Source organism: Rhamphochromis sp. 'chilingali', assembly GCF_963969265.1.
Source record: "Rhamphochromis sp. 'chilingali' genome assembly, chromosome: 16".
Taxonomy (NCBI): Eukaryota; Metazoa; Chordata; class Actinopteri; order Cichliformes; family Cichlidae; genus Rhamphochromis; species Rhamphochromis sp. 'chilingali'.
The window spans coordinates 25,316,075-25,334,131 of NC_137943.1; the positions used below are offsets into that span (position 1 = coordinate 25,316,075).

Here is an 18,057-nt window from a genome sequence, read left to right on the forward strand (position 1 = left end):
TTGCAGTGGGTTCATAGAGAAAAAAAGACAATTTTCACTTATTGACTGTAAACTTTATATTTTATAATTATGGGACACAGTGAACAATGAACTACCAGAACTTTTATTATGTAGTGTCACTGGTCTGGCCCGCTTAAGATGAAAGTAGCCAAAATGTGGCTCACAATGTAAAATGAGTTTGAATTGACACACTTCTTGTTTTGCATATATAACAAGTGACCTTACAAATTACTGGTGTGTCTGAAAATTGCTTTATAAAACTGGACTGGCATATTAAATATACTTATACATGACAGTAATATTTTAGGGCTTTTGTCAATAAGTAACCTTCATTTTTGGTTCCACCTCCATGCACGTTTACCTATGTCTACTTCTATTTTAAATTTAAAGCACAACCAACAAATAGCACCATTATTTGGTTTGATATGATCAGAAGTGATTAATGTTAGCTCAATTTATTTGGATATTGCACATGTGGATAGTTTAGTTTAGGCTAATTTGGTTTATTCAGAAGGTTAGCATTAAGGTTACCTTATCTTCTTAGTGGAAAACTTCAAGGGAACCATCAAGCTAGTTATAACTAAACATCGCGAGAAAAACATAACAAACCTGATCATTTTGAAGGCATTCGTCTCCAAGCATGCACTTCTTATTTATTAAATTACCAACAGCAAATCTCACAAATAGCACCACGGTTATAAGCCCTTATAGCAAAATAGCAGGTAAAAATATCAGCATGTCACCTATAAAACATCATACAAATATGAAATAGTATAGTAATCAAGGATATAGTAATCCTTCACTATTGGTTGTTGTGCATTAAATTCTTTTTTAAAAAAAAAACTTGTTCTTGTTAGTGTTGTAGCTGTAGATGAAGCCAAAGCTGTTTGTCGCTGAGGCAAAAGAGCCCTAATTACATTTGACCATAACAAGTAAACTTAAAAGTGAAGAAGTTTTTCCCATACATAACTGAGAGTTTGTAAGATCAAGAGTGTTCATGTTACTGTTGCACTGCTCTATTCAGTCCTCCCTTACTCAGAACTCCACAGAGTCAAAGGAAGAGCGAAGGGGTCAAGCGTTCGCTCATTTAACCCAGTGAACCGAAGTTTTGGGAACTTGCTTTGGTGGCAAAGAATAAAGAAACGGCACACTTTAGAATATCTCAAAGTCAATTATCCAAGGACTCACCGAGGATGAAATTAGAGCAAAACCCTGCTGGTCAATAGGGCCAGATAACGTTGTTATTAAGTGCAATTGGCTTTTAATTGGGCATAATGCACTCGATCTCAACTCTTTTAATTATGTTTGGCTAAGCTGCCCTTCAATAGATGGCAACAGCTGCTGCGAGCTCAGCTCTTCAATGCAATTATCTGTAGCATTAATGATTTTTGACTATGGGGAATGAATGGCTCCAGTCTGAAAGCCCTCCATCATTTGGGGCCATGTTTGCCGTGGAATATTGGAGTCCTCACTGAGCGCAAGAAATCTTCAGATTAAGAGGTTAAAATGGGAACACAGAGGAGAGTAAATATCAGATTTGATTATACCAGAGTGTGCTCATAGCTCAGGGCTAGTGTGGAAAATAAAAGGAAATGGCAGTCATAAGTAAATATTTATTGATTACATGTGTTTGAATGATGCTTGTTAATTCAATCCGGGCACCTATTTTGATATCAGTTCGAATATACAGTTTAGAAACAAGCCTGAAAGTCCGATATTGATCGACGCCTGTCACTTCAAAGCATTAGACATGGAATTGTTTGATGCTTGATTTATTTTCCCATTAGTACAACTCTTGTGCTTTATTACCATGTCTAAATCCCAGTCACGCTCTGTAATAAATAAGCCTTTCCTGTCATTACAAAGGTACAGTAAATCAACAAAATGGACTGAAACTACACGTATGTTTTTGCAGTGATCGATATGCATGTCATTTTCATTTTAGAGTAACTTATCATTACCGCTGCTTTCCACCCACCTTATGATTATGCATGCTCCATCACCGGAGTTAAACCAACACAACACATAATATCCATAATTATGCCAATACACAATAAGCTACAACAGCAAGTGAGAGCTTCTTCATTTCTGTTAAAGATCCTCCTTCCCAAGGTGTATTCATACTGTTTCAGTCAAGCATGATTGAATCCCAGAGCTGGATAATACGCATCGCCTCGGCTGTCCCCTTTGTTTCCACTTTCCTGTGGACGTAGATGGATGGCGTTTCCACCCTGCAATTTACACAGGCTGATTATACCCAAGCCTCCAATACCCTTTAATTACAATAGGTGTCCTTTTTGACTAATTGTGTGTTTACTCGCTGGGGTTCTGCTTGTATTAATGCATTCTCCATTGCGTTGCACACTACAACCCCACTATTCAATACACATCATCTGAAAGTACCTGTTAATGAGCAGCAAAATTGTATGTGTCTTTACATTAGTGGATTTTCGAATGTACAGTTTTGTCTCGAGTGCTGCCTCGCATGACCTTTTCTCTGAGTTTTGAAAAATTTGTCTGCTTTCCAGGGTTTGCCCGGCCCTCCTGGTGAGAAGGGAGAGAATGGAGACGTCGGACCAATGGTGAGTGCAGCTCTCTTTCGTATTGTTTTCACGAATAAGCCAGTGAAGTGAGAAATTGTGCTGATTGTTTAGAAGTTCTGGCTTGGAGCTGAGTCTGGCGGCTCCACCAGCTGCATAGCATAATGTAAAAGAACTGAACATAAGCATTCCAAATATTTAAATTTGTGTGCGGTCTGTTTCTGTGCACTGTGTTTTGCATCGTGTTTTATCATGTATTATTTGTTCACTCTTTTAAGAGTCAGAACAAACAAGCTTTTGCATGAAGGGCTGTTTTAATCTCACACCAGCACTTACACACGATAAACACAGATGCAGAGCAGCTTAGTTTTTTCTCTCCCTGTCTGTGTCTGACACTGACAAGGCACAATAAAAAATGTGGTAAACTACAACAGTGGGTCTGACATGTCTGTTGATGTTGTTGCTACTGCATCTGCAAGTAAGACAGCAGCTATGACAATGCTATTATTAAAGTTACATCCTATAAAAGAAGAAAACAATGTGTTAGAGTGAAGAAGTGATCGCTGAAGGGGGCCGTTTATCCTTATTTTGAACTCCATATTTTTTATGTTAATTCTCCGAGAGTAGCTTTTACCTCAGTGCTGCCTCTCACTTCATACTCTTTTTGAAACAACGCGTTTTAATGCCCTTCTCTTGGGACACTCTTTCTTTCTTCTGATTGGTTGCCTCTCACCAACAAAAGGTTTGAACAGCAGTCGTATGCCCCAAGTTTACCTAATAAAGGACATACGCTCTCTCCTCGCCTTTTGACAGGGTCCACCTGGTCCTCCTGGCCCCAGAGGTCCTCAGGGTTCCGGTGGAGCCAGTGTAAGTTGATATTTGTTTTCTTTGTCCTCCATTAGGCTTCAGTTACAGTTAGCTTTTTTAAAAATTACAGCTTGTTAAACAATTTCTTTTCATAAGATTCTTGTACTCACTGCTGTCTCTGTGATTTATCTGCAGGGTGCACAAGGTCCTCCTGGGAGTATTGGTACAATGGGAGGTGTGGGTGAAAAGGTAAGAACCAAATATTGCTCATATCTTTTTCAGCTCCTAGAAATAAAATTCTATCTTTTTCTTTGGTAAGTTTTGCCTGAAATTATGTTCGTTATATTTGCCGTTTCTCTTTCCACTTCTCAAGGACACTGCTATTAAAACACAAACTGAAAAAACACTGAGTTGTCAGTTGATACGCTAATTAGCTGATAAAGCTGGACTGTTTGATGTCAGTGTGATAATAAACTTTTCACAAACTAATTCACATATCACTGTGACATCACAGGGAGAAACCGGCGAGGCTGGCAACCCAGGACCACCTGGGGAGCCTGGTATCGGAGTAAGTGCTCTTTCTTGTTTCAATCTAGACAGCGTTTTTAACATCAAAGCCATGAGAACTGACTACTTATACACATCTAAACAGAGATTGCCACACAGTCTAGCACTCTGCGTTCTTGTGCAACTGGGACTGTTTTAACAATCAACCTATAAATATTGCTTAGCACAGCTAATTAAGTTGTGTAATTAGATGACACTTCAGCTGTCAGCTGTTCTACGGTCCCTCTAAGTATTTTTTACCTCTGATTAATCTAGTTCAATGTGTAGATATGCTAGCAACCTGAGGGCTTTTAAGCAGATAATTAGCTCAGCCGTATTTGCTACGCTCCACCCTTGATTGTGTCATTCATCTACCATCACATGCTAGGCTGCAATAAGGGTAAAATTCTGAATATCTTATGTTCTGTGACAAAAGTATGACATTTGTTGATTACATTTTTATGGCGATTTCATTTACATAATATGCATAAAATGTGTTCTATGATGCAGCACCTTGTGTTTGCCCGCAAACAAGGTCTCAGCTTTCCTTTCTTACGGTATAAAAAAGGAAAAGTTTTCACAGTAGTCATCCCGAACATCTTAGATCAGAGCTTTGCCATCAATCCAGACTAAGCCACTGCTTCTGTAAAGCAAGGGACACCTCACCTTGAGTCTGTCAGGATGTATTGACTTATCCGGTTGCTGCCTCGCTTCTGTGTACAGTGACAGATAGACTCCAGCGCTGCACGTCACAATGAGGTCAACTTTAAAGATGCCATGCTGGCATTTGCTCCAGCATTGCTCAGCTCTAGTGGACCAGTTAATGATTCTGGGCTTGTAATTATGCTTCAACTGCTGCTCTGAGTCATAGCCAATGCTTAAAGATTGCTATTACTACAGTCAGACACTATGCTGGACTAATTTGCTTTATCATCTGCTGGATAAAATAGAAATTTTCATTTGAAATAGATGCTCAAAGTTCAGTCAGTTGGGCTTTTTTTCAGTTTTCTCCTCTTCTGGGCAGTTTTGTGAAAGTTTTGATGGTAGTTGGAGTGACAGCTTTAATAACATGTTTGACTTGTTCCATATTTAGTATCCTATTGTCAAAGTAGTATGGATGGCTCTTATGTGGTCTTCATGGTGACAAGACATTGATTTATATTTCCTTAGGGCCCGAAAGGAGAGACGGGTGAGAAGGGAGAAACTGGGCCCCCAGGAGCTGCTGGACCCGCCGGTGCACGTGGACCCCCTGGAGATGATGGTCCCAAGGGTAACCCTGTATGTCAGCTGCACAAAAACACATACACGCATCCATGACTGATGCACTATTAGAGCTGCCAGCGACAGCGTCATTGTGTCATATTTCTCAGTCGAGCTTTCTTCTGCCACAGCTGTTGTTGACACAATGTCAAATATGTGAAGCAAGCTCACTTTTTTCAATGCCTCGATGTGTCTGCAGGGTCCTGTCGGCTTCCCAGGAGACCCTGGCCCCCCTGGTGAGCCTGGTGCTGCTGTAAGTGCTGCATTTATCCCTCAATCAGTGGCTTCATGTTTGCAGTATCACAGAATTTGATGTATATGCATCATAATAATTATGGTTATGAGTTAGTGGATTTTAATGATTGTCAGTTAACTCGAAAACAAAGAAAATATGATCAGTTTTTCAGTATTATAACTTTACCTTTTCTTTTTATCTGTGAAAATTCTTTTTGATATTATAATATTGTGTCTCAGGACTATAATTGATTAATGGTGTTTTGTCTGCCTCATTTGTGTATTTTGTTTAGGGTCTGGATGGTTTGCCTGGAGACAGAGGAGATGATGGAGAGGCTGGGCAGCCAGTAAGTCCAACATTATCATATTACTGTAAATGTGAGAGAACGGAGCAGGATTTACTCTTTCATTAGTTAGTCGCAGTCTTTCTTAGAGTTTAACATTAAAAATAACAGTAATGGAAAAATGAAGATAAAATTTCTAATAGTGTCTATTACAAACAATTTCAATTTACTTCTGCTGTAATATATACAGTTTACAATGAGGAAGCTCTAGTAATAACACAGTGAAGTGAGTGTAAAAGAGACCAAAAAACTGTTTCATATCCATCCTTTAAAACTGGGTATCTCTTTTTACAGATGTAGAGATATCTCATTATGTAACATCACCCTCCATTTTTATGAAGTGGAGTTAAGTGTTCTGTCTATTCTACTTTAGGGCCCTCCAGGTCCATCTGGTGAAGCTGGAGTACCAGGACCTCCTGGCAAAAGGGTGAGTACATTTCAAAAATGATGCATGCGATGATACTTTGATTCGAGGCACAGCATTCTTAACATGCTTAGTGCTACTTTACTATCCACGGCACGGTGATACATATTTATGATCACATACTCGGGTCTTTAATTGATCCATGGTTTCACAGGAAATTTGTTCCGTTAGTTAAATCCTAGAGTAACCAGTAATTTCCATGAGCAGTCATACTGCAGGACAGTATTGGCGTATTGTGAATTTGACTGGCAGCAAGAGTGAAAGAGTAGGACTGCTGCTGCTGCTAATGTCAGTAAATGAACTTGTCACTATAATTTCAGGCACTCTGCACCCTTTCATTCACACCAGAATTCAGCTGAGATTATTTCATTTCACTTGGGCTGCTTTTTTTATGATGCCTTTCAATTACGGTAATAATGTTTTACAATTATCAATAAAGCATGTTGTTAATGTACCATATTAAAAGCTGCCACAGTGTGACAAGAGAGAAGGACACTTTCATATTTCAAGTTCTTTGGGGTTTTTTGTTTGGTTTTTTGCCAGCAGTGTGGTGCCAGTGAATATGCCCAATCAAGCACCGATTCCACACATTTCCAATTCAATTTTATTTATAAAGCACCAAATCACAAGGTACTTTATATTGTAAGGTACAGACCCTATAATGATACAGAAAAAACGCCAAAACTCATATGATAGAGGATTTGGCATAAAAATATTGTGGCACCACAAAATTGACTCCCTCAAAGCTGTAACAACTGACCTCAGTGCCTACGAGATGGGCTGTAGGACAAAATATACCAATGATTAGGAGATAGCACTTGCTTTTATGGAAATTTCCAGAGTGTTTCATAGTAATGTTACATAATATTTGTTAGGTGGTTCTGAAAAAGGCACCAAGTCAGGACTAATTGAATGCCAGCATCACCACTGGCACAGATTAGTGGCAGAAAAAAGTATATTTATATCTACAGCTAAGGACCTCGAGGAATAACTGTTGCTTTAAAATGAGCAGTCTGATATTGTCACAGGGGAGAAACATATCTCAGTGCCATTTTTCTGTACTCTTTTTTTGAGCAGTATTTTGACTGCAGGAATTGTGATTAAAAAGCTCTGATATGGCTTAAACACATTCATTTCTCAGTCCTATCAGCAACAAAGGGCTTGTGTGGAGATATTGTACAGCCCTGTGGGTTCTTGGACAGAAAAATGATCACTGGATAGATATTGCAGCATTATCTGAGATTGAGGGTTCCAAAAACTATATCTACCTGTGGTGGTGGTGCTTTACTGCTAGAAATGTTATTCGTTAGGCATCAGGCGCAGTAGTTTGGATGTTTTAGATGCGATTCTGTGTCTTGGGATAAAATGGATGCGCGTGCATTTTAAAAACGTTGGCCTGGTAAACATTTTTTATCCAGAGAATTTGTATTCAAAGGGGTAGTTTGGTGGTGGCAGAGGCTGGAGAACAAATTAGACCCCAGTTGCATGTCCATATTAATAGACTTAGCGATATGATTTTTCATCCTTCTCCAAGGTAATTCTGCGTTAGTTTCTTGCCCAACATCTCCTCGAAATTGACTCAGGTTCGGTGCTCATTGATGCATGTGGCTGCTTGCCTACATTAGCACACATACGCACGGGTGCACACACACACATGGCCGCATCCACACAGTCAGACACACATTCACTAATGCACATACGCAGTTGCCAGTGCTTGTAACCTACATTGAGGACTGGTGGCTTTTGTTTGGTCTATTTGATTATGGGTTGTAATGGCAAATGTCAGCCCACTTACAAGGTTTTGACCAGAGGCTGTTTGGTGAAAATGCTGATGCATTTTTATCTCAGTATGTTTGGAATGTAGGACAATTTTCTTGCAATGATGTTGCCTGGTCCTGCGTAACTCAAGGTCAGAGCATGCTTCAGATAAATAATTAGTATGTATATGAAACTGCTGTGTGTTTTGCAAATGTTGGATCATTTTACTTTTAGGGACAAAGTCAGTTGGTGTGTGCTTTTTAGCAGGTCTTACAATGATTTGTTTTCCAAGTATGTGCTTACAAAATCCTCATATTGTTTAAACTTTGTTTTTCCCAGGGACCCGCTGGACCAGCAGGTCAGGCAGGCAGACAAGGAGAAAAGGGATCTAAGGTAAGTTAGAGAAAGTAGGATTTTGTAAATTATAATCGTGTTTTGAACGGTGTTAATATATACTGTTTAATTTTTTTAAAAGTTTGGGTAATTATAACTATATTACAGCATTTAACCTAACTTATGAATATAATAAACGTGTTGATCCTATGAAGTATGAAAGCTATTTCTCTTACTGATGAACAAAGATTTGTCATCTTAATCTTCACCTTCAGCTTATATAGTGATTTTCAACTTTTTTGAGTACAGTAATTTGATTATGTTAATATGTCAAAATGTTAGCATGATTTCAGTTGATTTCACTAAAAAAGGCTAAAAAAAATCCATTGTTCACAACCACATGGCAGATAGACAAATCTACTGAATAGCTACTGAACATAGTGGACCATTTAAAGAGTAAGATATTTCAGTCAGAATTTGGCAGAGACCAAAAACAGCCAAGGGATTTGCTAGTAAAAAAAGGACTCCACATGAGTAATAAGGCTGCTCCAAAACTGCTGGATGTGTCATAAGCAACTGTGAGCCAACAAGATTGTCACAACTCCTTAATGTCTTTCTTTGCATGTTGAAATAAAATGCCAAATTTTTAAAATATTTGCAAAAATGTTTTCCAGCAAAAAGAAATGTCTAGAAATTCTGGAAAGAACAAGCTACATCCATTCAAAGCTTTTGCTCTAACATTTTCTTCAGCTGAATTGCACACAAATAGACAAATTAATAGCAACAACTTATTTCTGAGACTGTCAACAGATTTGTTTTGTTAAAGTACACAATTTTCTGCACAATCAAAGATAATGATTGAAAGAGTTTAAAAATCATTGAAAGTTTTAAATTGTGTTGGGGTTTTTTTGTACACAAATCACACGGTTTAAAGAATTGCACAAACAGAAAACATGACAAATATCACTTCTTTTGTATTTTTGTCAGTCTCCATCTCTGACTTATTTTCAACACACGCACACACTCACAGACGGACATATGGACAAAGTGCACATTCTATCCACACTGAGGTAAAGGATTACACTTGATTTGACGGAGACAAGCCAAAGCCTGCGTGGTGATCCTTGAGTGTCAAATCCAGGCCTAATTAGTTGTCAGAACAATCTAATCCGCTCCGCCTATCATCCTAGTCAATATGACATCTCTGGAACTTCAATACATAAAAACCTGTCGTTCCTGCTCAGAGACAGCAGATGTGACCTGGTAACATTTGGTCTGTTTTGACGTCGCAAATCCTCAAATCCCTCCACTCTAAGCTTTTGCAGCAGAGAACATTCAGAATATCGAAATGTATGACTTTGAGATACAGGATTAGTTTAATTATCAAGTTGGACAGAGGTCATATAGTGTTGGTACCACAGGATTTTGCCTGTTAGAGCAGGGCGATATGACCAAAAATATTTATCACAATATACTTTTGAAAAGTTGCGATAACGATATAACTGACGATATAATTGACACTAGACAAAATACTTTACAACTCCTCAACTTTATTAGTGCAAAAAAACAAAACATCAATGTATTTTCACTTTAACAAGCAGCTTTTTTAAGTGCATTAAAGTTATATAAAAAATTAACAGTGCAAATGCAAATTCCTTGTTGACAGTTTAACGAAAAGGCATTTCCAGTGGAAATTGGCCGACATATCCTCAGCATAACCATGTATAAAATCCACAAAACTTAAAAAGAGGTTATACACACAATACGGTAATATTATGTTGAAGCACAGTACGTATCACTCCGCGAGGCACCTGTCTACCATAGCCGTAATGCTCCGACAATCCATCAAGCGGTGTGGCTTCGTAGCTTAGCAAAGACATACTGAAACATTTGACAGATTTTCAAGCGCCGTGTACCACATAAAATCGTTTCGAGGTCAGTAAACACAACCAGAATTCATACATAAGGCACATGGGATTATAAGGGGCTCTGTCGATTTTCAGAAAAATCAAAGGATTGATTTTAAGTGTGCCGTATTTTCCAAAAAACACGGTAATAACGACGACCTGCTAGCATGCTCTACCAAAAATAGTGCTTTGTTGTGTATCTGACGGATGAAAGCTAAACCAGTTCCACACCACTGAAGTTGCAGCATTTTTACAAACCAATTCTGGTTCATCCGTTTCATTCAACGATCCACTTTCGCTCTTCTCATTCTGCGTCGCCGCCATGTGCGTATGTAAACAAAGGCACTGCGCATGCGTGTTTTACCCATATTCTATCGCGATATTTCATTTTCCTATCGTTGCCCAACATTACACCGGTATTACCGTGAACGGTATGATATAGCCTATTGCCTGTATTGCAAAGCAAAGGTCCCTGCAAAGTTTTGACAATTGCCAGAATAAATATGTGGGTTCTTGTTTTGTTTGGATCTGCTACCCATGGCTGTATATAAGTGTGCATAATATCCAAAGACCATCTGTTTTATACATTTGATGAGAAAGTTAAATACAGTTAACATGGATTTGTTTGTTTTCTTTTTCTTTCTTTTTTTTGCCTACAGAATCAGAATCAGAATACTTTATTGATCCCTGGGGGAAATTATTTTTTGTTACAGTGCTCCAGAAGTTTGCTTTTCAAACGGTACACTACTCGTGAATGACTTATGAAGATGATGATAAGGACTGATGTTACTTTGTTTTACAGGGAGAAGCTGGAGCAGAAGGACCTGTTGGGAAAACTGGACCTGTGGGACCCCAAGGTCCCCCTGGAAAGTCTGGTGCTGAGGGTCTTCGTGGAATCCCTGGCCCTGTTGTGAGTGGATCTTTGATAATCACATTTTCTGCACCATTATACATTTTATAAGCAAGTATTACTGGCAAATCTCCTAATAATTGTTTTATTTAATTATAAAAAATACTATTTTTTCTTATTTTCAGGGTGAGCAAGGACTCTCTGGTGCTTCCGGTCAAGATGGCCCTCCTGGTCCTATTGTAAGACATTTCCTTGCACCGCCCCCATATAATACTTTAATATCTGGAATATGAACTGCTTTCTAGTCATAATATTTATAAATCAGCCATTTTCAACAGGATTGTTATGACACAATAAAGTTTTTGGTGTGATCGTTAGTTTTGTAGCTCTGCAAAGAAGATACTGAATAGTAAACACAAATGCAGAGACCAGTGTCGGCTGTCATTGTAAGACAGTGTGAATTCATTTCACACTGACAGTTAGACTTGACAACCTGATTCTCTCTCCACAGGGACCACCTGGACTTCCTGGTATGAAAGGTGACTCTGGATACAAGGGAGAGAAGGCAAGACATTATTACGATGCTAATCTCAAATTGCTTTATTTTATATTTCTTGTGTCTGCTTATGCACCTTATCTGAAGCTCCCGAAGTAAGCAAATATCTCGGCCTGTCTCTTTGTTCACACTCCCAGTGAGAAGAAGAAAGGCTCTGATTTGTGAGGAGTCTTTCACACAGTGATTTAATGCAGTGAATGAATATGTATAAGCCCAATAATATCATCTTCGTAATGGTCATTGGTTTAATGCCAGCATGCAGTAGTCAGAAGCAGATGGTCATAACATTGCTCACCAGCAGGTGCTGAGACAGACCACCATTGTTAAATATGATGACTGCAATAAACACACTAATTATTTATATGCAGAAATAAGACAGCGTTAAGGCCATCTTGCCAGTCATTGTGAACAAACTCACATATGAATTAGCATATTTACTTTTCTTGTTGGTCGTAAATGTACAAACATTAAAATATTGCCGATATGAAAATGATGTAACATAATTAGTAAAAATATCTTCTTTTTGAATTGATTTCGTGCCCCTTTAATATATTTTGATTTGGCTTCTTCTTCTGGCTCTAGGGTCACCCAGGTCTAATTGGTCTAATTGGACCTCCTGGTGAACCTGGAGAGAAGGGAGACAGAGGTCTTCCTGGACCCCAGGGAACTGCAGGTGGCAAGGGAGAGTCTGTAAGTATCCCATAGAGTCATTATATTAGCTTATACAGTAAATGTGAAGCCTGTTAAGTTACACTGAACATCAGTTTGTTTGTGTTCTAATAATTATTCTTGTACTGCCACTTTGTTGCAAATAATCACTGTTATCTGTCACTGCCTTTACTGCAAGACATTTTGAGTTGAATAGATACGACTTCATATCTTATTTTACACATCTATTCACTGCATGTTGATTGACATCATTTATTTTAAATTTTCAGGGCATTAATGGTCAATCGGGTCCTCTTGGCCCTCCTGGTCCTCCTGGAATTTCTGTAAGTTACAAATCTTGCCGAACAAACATGTTTTCCATCTTTGATTCAGTGTTGTTCACCTGTTAATATTGCCTTAATTCCCTTCAGGGCCCTCAAGGACAAAAGGGCGCAAAAGGATCAACTGTAAGTTGTAATCTTTCTTCTGCATTGTTTTTAAAAGAAGAGGCTTCCTTTAAATAAAATAAATCAATGATGACTTTTGTTTTCAGGGTTCAACTGGTCAGAAGGGAGACCCTGGATTGATTGGGCCACCCGGACCACCTGTGAGTTTATTGTCATTAAATTATACATTGTACATAATGCTCATTAACATTACATTACATTAACAATAAAGACTGTTACTAAACAGTTTTTCACAAACTAAAATTAGTGAGTTGCTGGTTTAGTAAATCATGGGGATTAATCAGCAAATATTTTTCTAGTCTATTAATTACTGTGGTAATTTCTAAATAAAACATGATGGCATGGTTCCGGCTCCTTAATTGTAATTATTATTGTGAATGAAGTACTTTGGTTTTGAACAGTTGCCCACAGGTCATTTCTTCACCTTGTGATTTGTGAACTTTTTAGACTTTTGTACTGTTAGACAGAAAAGTGTAGTTTACAAAAATTCCACTTGACCTTTAACCTCTGTGCTGCAGGGTCCACCTGCTGATGTCATCCAGCCCCTGCCTATCCAGCAGTCTTCCCGAAAGACCAGAAGGCAAGCTGAGATGCAGGAAGATGAGCCACTGGCAGACTACGGCGTTGATGGCGTGGAGGGAATGGAGGATGTTTTTGGATCTCTCAACAACCTCAAACAGGACATTGAGCGCATGAAGTTCCCAATGGGCACCCAAGATAACCCAGCCAGGACCTGCAATGACCTGCATCTTAGCCAGCCTGATTTCCCAGATGGTAAAATTGAGATTTTAACATTTAGTTATATATTATAAGTGACTTATAGTAGAAAAAAATGTGTATTTCTACATAGTTAAGCAGTCTTTTTCAAGCTGTTCATCATACCACCTCCTTATGTATGTCCCTGTTTCTCTCTTAGGTGAATACTGGATTGATCCAAACCAGGGCTGTATAGGAGACACCATCAAAGTGTTCTGTAACTTCACAGCAGGTGGAGAAACCTGCATCTACCCAGACAAGAAATCCACAGGGGCAAGTGACATTGACACCTGATTATATACAGTTGAAGCCAACATATTATCCTTTTCTCGCAGTCAATCAACAATTGATCTGCTTTATTCTAATAATAATAATCATAATAATAACACATTATAATTACATAGCCCTGTTCAGTAGGGTATTGACAAAGATTAGTGCTATTTGCAGTTATATGTTAAATGTCTGTTTACAGCAGTGGCAATACTAGCACTTTACTAGTTTGGTAATTCATTTAATTAATGTGTGATATTTATTGCAGGCTAGAATATCTAACTGGCCTAAGGAGTCTCCAGGTTCATGGTTCAGTGAATTTAAGCGTGGCAAAATCGTGAGTCAACCCGCACAGCTCTTATTTTCTTTTCTATTACCTCCCAGTAGACATTCACATCCTTTTCAGATAAGTTTTTCAATTTTGCTCCTCTATCATATTGTCTTGCTAACAGTTACTCTTTCCCACCAACATCTCTCCTTTCTTCCCCTGTTATACATCTCCCTCTCATATGCTTTGCATTTTACCTTTCCTCAATTTCCTTTTGTTCCTCCACTTGTTTCCTGTTACTTCATTTTTTCATTCCTGTCTCATACTATTTTTCAGCTTCACTCACCTCACTCCATCTCTCATTACCATAATTATATTTCTTCTTTCCAACTTTTACCACATCCTTTCTCCCTCTCTCAGATTTTTTCATTCTCTCCATGTTTCCCCAGTTAAGCTACGTTGATGCAGCAGACAACGCCATCAACCCAGTGCAGATGACCTTCCTGAAGCTGCTAAGCTCCTCAGCTCGGCAGAACTTCACCTACATTTGCCATCAGTCTGTGGCCTGGCACGATATAGATGCTGACAGCTATGACAAGGCACTGCGCTTCCTGGGCTCCAACGACGAGGAAATGTCTTATGACAATAATCCCTTCATCAGGCCGCTGATGGACGGCTGCTCGGTAAACACTAATTTTCTAACTTTCAGTTTGTAATTAAACTTTTTTTCTAAATCCCATGAAATCCTATTAATCCTCACAAATATGTAGACTGCTGTAGAGAAATCTTAAGTAATTTTTATCCTGGAGAGAATAGAGTAAGAGTGAGATCAAGTGCAAGGTTAATAGACTCAATGAGGGCATTTAAAAGTAGATACATGCTATAACTGGATCAGTTAGCACTGATCTTTAACTAAAACGAGAGCCTGTTTCAAAATGGTGATCAGTTTAACTGGATCCAATGAATTAATTCTTAGTGAAACACATTTTGCTGTGTGTATAGGAGGTCTACGGAGTGTCAGAGGCTACAGCATACATTGATTAACAAATTTATTAGACCACTGTCACAGAAACAGAAAAACACAACTATTTTACAAATCTGTCAAAAACTAAAGATCAGAGAGTTCACAGCGTACCGTTTTTATAGCATAACTTTCAACCACCAAAACAGATTAATAAACTTTAACTCGGCATCTTGATCAAAACGTAAGCATAAAAATTGATTTCTGTAATTACTGATATTGTTAATTTGGGACATAAACCTTACATTGGGTTAAATTTGGTAAGCACTGTATAAATATGTATTAGACTAAAAGGCAAATGTCACTTTAGGTTTCACTGGATGTAATCGATACTATAATTATAGAATTCAGTACGTGGGTACGAATTTTTGTAATATTACATGTAATGTGTTAGCTATTACAATTTAAACTATATTTTTTCCACTATTTTGGAGTTGCATTAATTTAATAAGGTTTTTATCAGGTAGCTTGAAGACTAGTTTGTTGATGTTGTTTTTTTTTTTTTGTTTTTTGTTTTTTCGCAATGTTTGACTAATAGACTAATTAGCTATGAAATTATTATTTGTTGTTTGTTATTTAATCAGTCAGTTGTTTCAGGAGTATCGTGTGCCAAAACCATCTATATTTTAAATAATGTTATATTATTTAGTACCTTGCGCTAACATTCAATTCAATAAAACTTTATTGATCCTGAAGGTTGACCATGAAGGAAATTGGGTTAACATGGTTAGTTTACTTTACTTGAACCACCTTAACAAAATATCTGCCTCCCTGTGCGCCCTTTTGTGTTTGTAGGCGAAGCAGGGCTATTCAAAGACGGTGTTGGAGATCAACACTCCCCGCATCGACCAGTTGCCCATCATTGACGTCATGCTGAATGACTTTGGGAAATCCAACCAGAGGTTTGGCTTTGAGGTCGGACCTGTGTGTTTCCTTGGCTAGACACACCCCTGCTCCCCGCTGAAGGACAGGGTCAGAGGGTATATATTAACACCCACATGCTGAGATCTGACAACCTTCATCTTCTCTCCCCGCGAAGCGAAAGCCTGTCTTTTCTTTTGTTGCCAAGAAGATCCACTCCAACAAGGAGAAGAAGAGTCCCCCAGGCCCTGTCATGAAAGCGCTGACCAGGGGAAACTGCTCCTCGCCCTTGTAGGGCCAGAATCACATGACTTTAACTTACTAATGGGAATGACATCAGGAAAAGGACATTTGATGCCATGGTGGACGGTGGCACACTTACAGCAGCAGAGAGAGGCTCCACTCCCCCTAAGCCCAATCCTCCCTCGTCCTTCCCCTACAACCACGCCTCCCTCTCTCGATGCTCCCGGTGCTGCTCTGAATACAACCACAGATGTGCTTTTGTGCAGAATCACAAAACACTCAAGGTGCTACAAATTTTTTTTTGATTAAACTGTAATTATTATTATTATTATTTGTACAATACTGTTCCTTTATGAATCCACTCTAAAAACCTGCATGTGCCCCGCCTCTGAAATTTTCAATAAATATTTGGTAAACAGCATTAGAATAAAACCTATTTAATGTCTGTTAAGAACAAATCTGATGAGAATTATTTTTTATTTTATATTTGACAAGAGCAATTTGTAAGTATGACGTAATCTTTTTGTAAATAACACAACTTTCGGAACTTTTATGTGATTAAAAAGAAACTGGAACACCCAACACAAACACCATTTTTTATTTTTTTTGTTTATTAAAACTCAGTTTGGAAACCAAGCCATTAAAAACAATTAAACGGGAATATAAATATTACAAAAAATGGCTTATTCTTTAAGACAGAATTTATTCCGTTAGATGCCTCTGTTACAAATGTGGACACATTTGGCTCTTCAGCCTTGTTTATAATCAAGTTTGAATACTTGATTGTGGTTTCTAACTTCTACAAAGAAATAATTCCAAGAAAAGCCTTGTTCATGTTTTCTTTGTAACAATGGACAAAATGTTTTCATGTGCCTTGAATTGTTCATTTAAAAATATTAAAACTGGATTCTCAAAAATGTCTGTGTTGCTATTTGGGTGAAGAAATAAGTAGCGATCTTGTTGTGATTCTGCGCTGCCTTCTACATACTACCTTAACTTGGCCATTATAATTTAAGATTAGTGAGGATTAGTGGTTCCAAGAGTTTGGGTTCATGTGATTGATTCTGCCGAGCCCAGGCACTGTGATCTCTTCCAGCTTTTCTCTCTGACTCAGATTTGACTTTGATCAAGATCTGTTTGCCTCTCCACATCGTTAGCTTAAAGCTATGATAGCAAAGACTTCAGAACCGCTTTGAAACCTGTGTAATAGCAGTATGTTTACAACCTATGTACAACTGAAATAAATGTCTGGTGCTTTGCCAAATTCATGTTGCAATCATTTGGATCCACTTACAGATAAAACGTCATTTATAGAAAAATGAATTTATTAATTAATCCAACCAGTGTGTGTTGCTAAAATCCACGATTTTGCAGTGCATAAAATCGGAGATCTTGTCAACATTGAATGACAGTAGTTTCCTAACTGTACCACTGGCATCTATAGTAAATACTGAGGAAATGTTAAACACCAAAACGTTACAATACTTACCTAAAAAACAACATGCATTATCAAAAAACGGGAAAAAGAGAAAGCACATCTACGACCAAAGCTACATGTTTTGTCCAACAACATGCTGAGTCAAACCTTTAACCTCTTAAAACGGGCAGCAGATATGTTTTGAGAGTTTGATATTTCAATTTCTTATTTTTACTGTAAAATAAAACGCTCACAGAGATCACAAGGCTGCAATTTACAGCACAACCCGCATAATGTAGACATAATAATAGCTGAGGACTGCGTGCTGCTAAAGTGTCTACAACAAATGCAAATTGGCGATAATTATCTTTTCTTCCCAGGGAGTTTGTCATTTTAGCAGTGGTGAGTATGAAAGAACAGATTACATTTATGATAATGAAGCACCTAAACCATTGAATACGTTTCACAAAACCAATGTGACAGACCAAATATGACTTCCTATCTCACAGAAAACAGGAACAACAACACAAATGTGGTATGTTGTGCA

At 38.2% G+C, this 18,057-nt stretch overlaps 1 protein-coding gene across 1 annotated transcript in view; it reads left to right on the top strand.

Annotated features, from left to right (window-relative positions):
- col11a1b (collagen, type XI, alpha 1b) overlaps positions 1-16,725 on the top strand; it is an 80,965-nt gene extending 64,240 nt beyond the window's left edge. The window contains exons 47-67 of the mRNA XM_080907599.1: positions 2,529-2,582; positions 3,354-3,407; positions 3,543-3,596; positions 3,862-3,915; positions 5,064-5,171; positions 5,353-5,406; positions 5,681-5,734; positions 6,105-6,158; positions 8,253-8,306; positions 10,956-11,063; positions 11,189-11,242; positions 11,515-11,568; positions 12,142-12,249; positions 12,498-12,551; positions 12,639-12,674; positions 12,761-12,814; positions 13,193-13,448; positions 13,591-13,703; positions 13,969-14,037; positions 14,418-14,651; positions 15,785-16,725. Coding sequence (XP_080763725.1) covers positions 2,529-2,582; positions 3,354-3,407; positions 3,543-3,596; positions 3,862-3,915; positions 5,064-5,171; positions 5,353-5,406; positions 5,681-5,734; positions 6,105-6,158; positions 8,253-8,306; positions 10,956-11,063; positions 11,189-11,242; positions 11,515-11,568; positions 12,142-12,249; positions 12,498-12,551; positions 12,639-12,674; positions 12,761-12,814; positions 13,193-13,448; positions 13,591-13,703; positions 13,969-14,037; positions 14,418-14,651; positions 15,785-15,931 — 1,827 coding nt within the window. The 3' untranslated portion in view covers positions 15,932-16,725. The remainder of the gene's footprint in view (positions 1-2,528; positions 2,583-3,353; positions 3,408-3,542; positions 3,597-3,861; positions 3,916-5,063; positions 5,172-5,352; positions 5,407-5,680; positions 5,735-6,104; positions 6,159-8,252; positions 8,307-10,955; positions 11,064-11,188; positions 11,243-11,514; positions 11,569-12,141; positions 12,250-12,497; positions 12,552-12,638; positions 12,675-12,760; positions 12,815-13,192; positions 13,449-13,590; positions 13,704-13,968; positions 14,038-14,417; positions 14,652-15,784) is intronic.
- Positions 16,726-18,057: the final 1,332 nt, after the last annotated feature.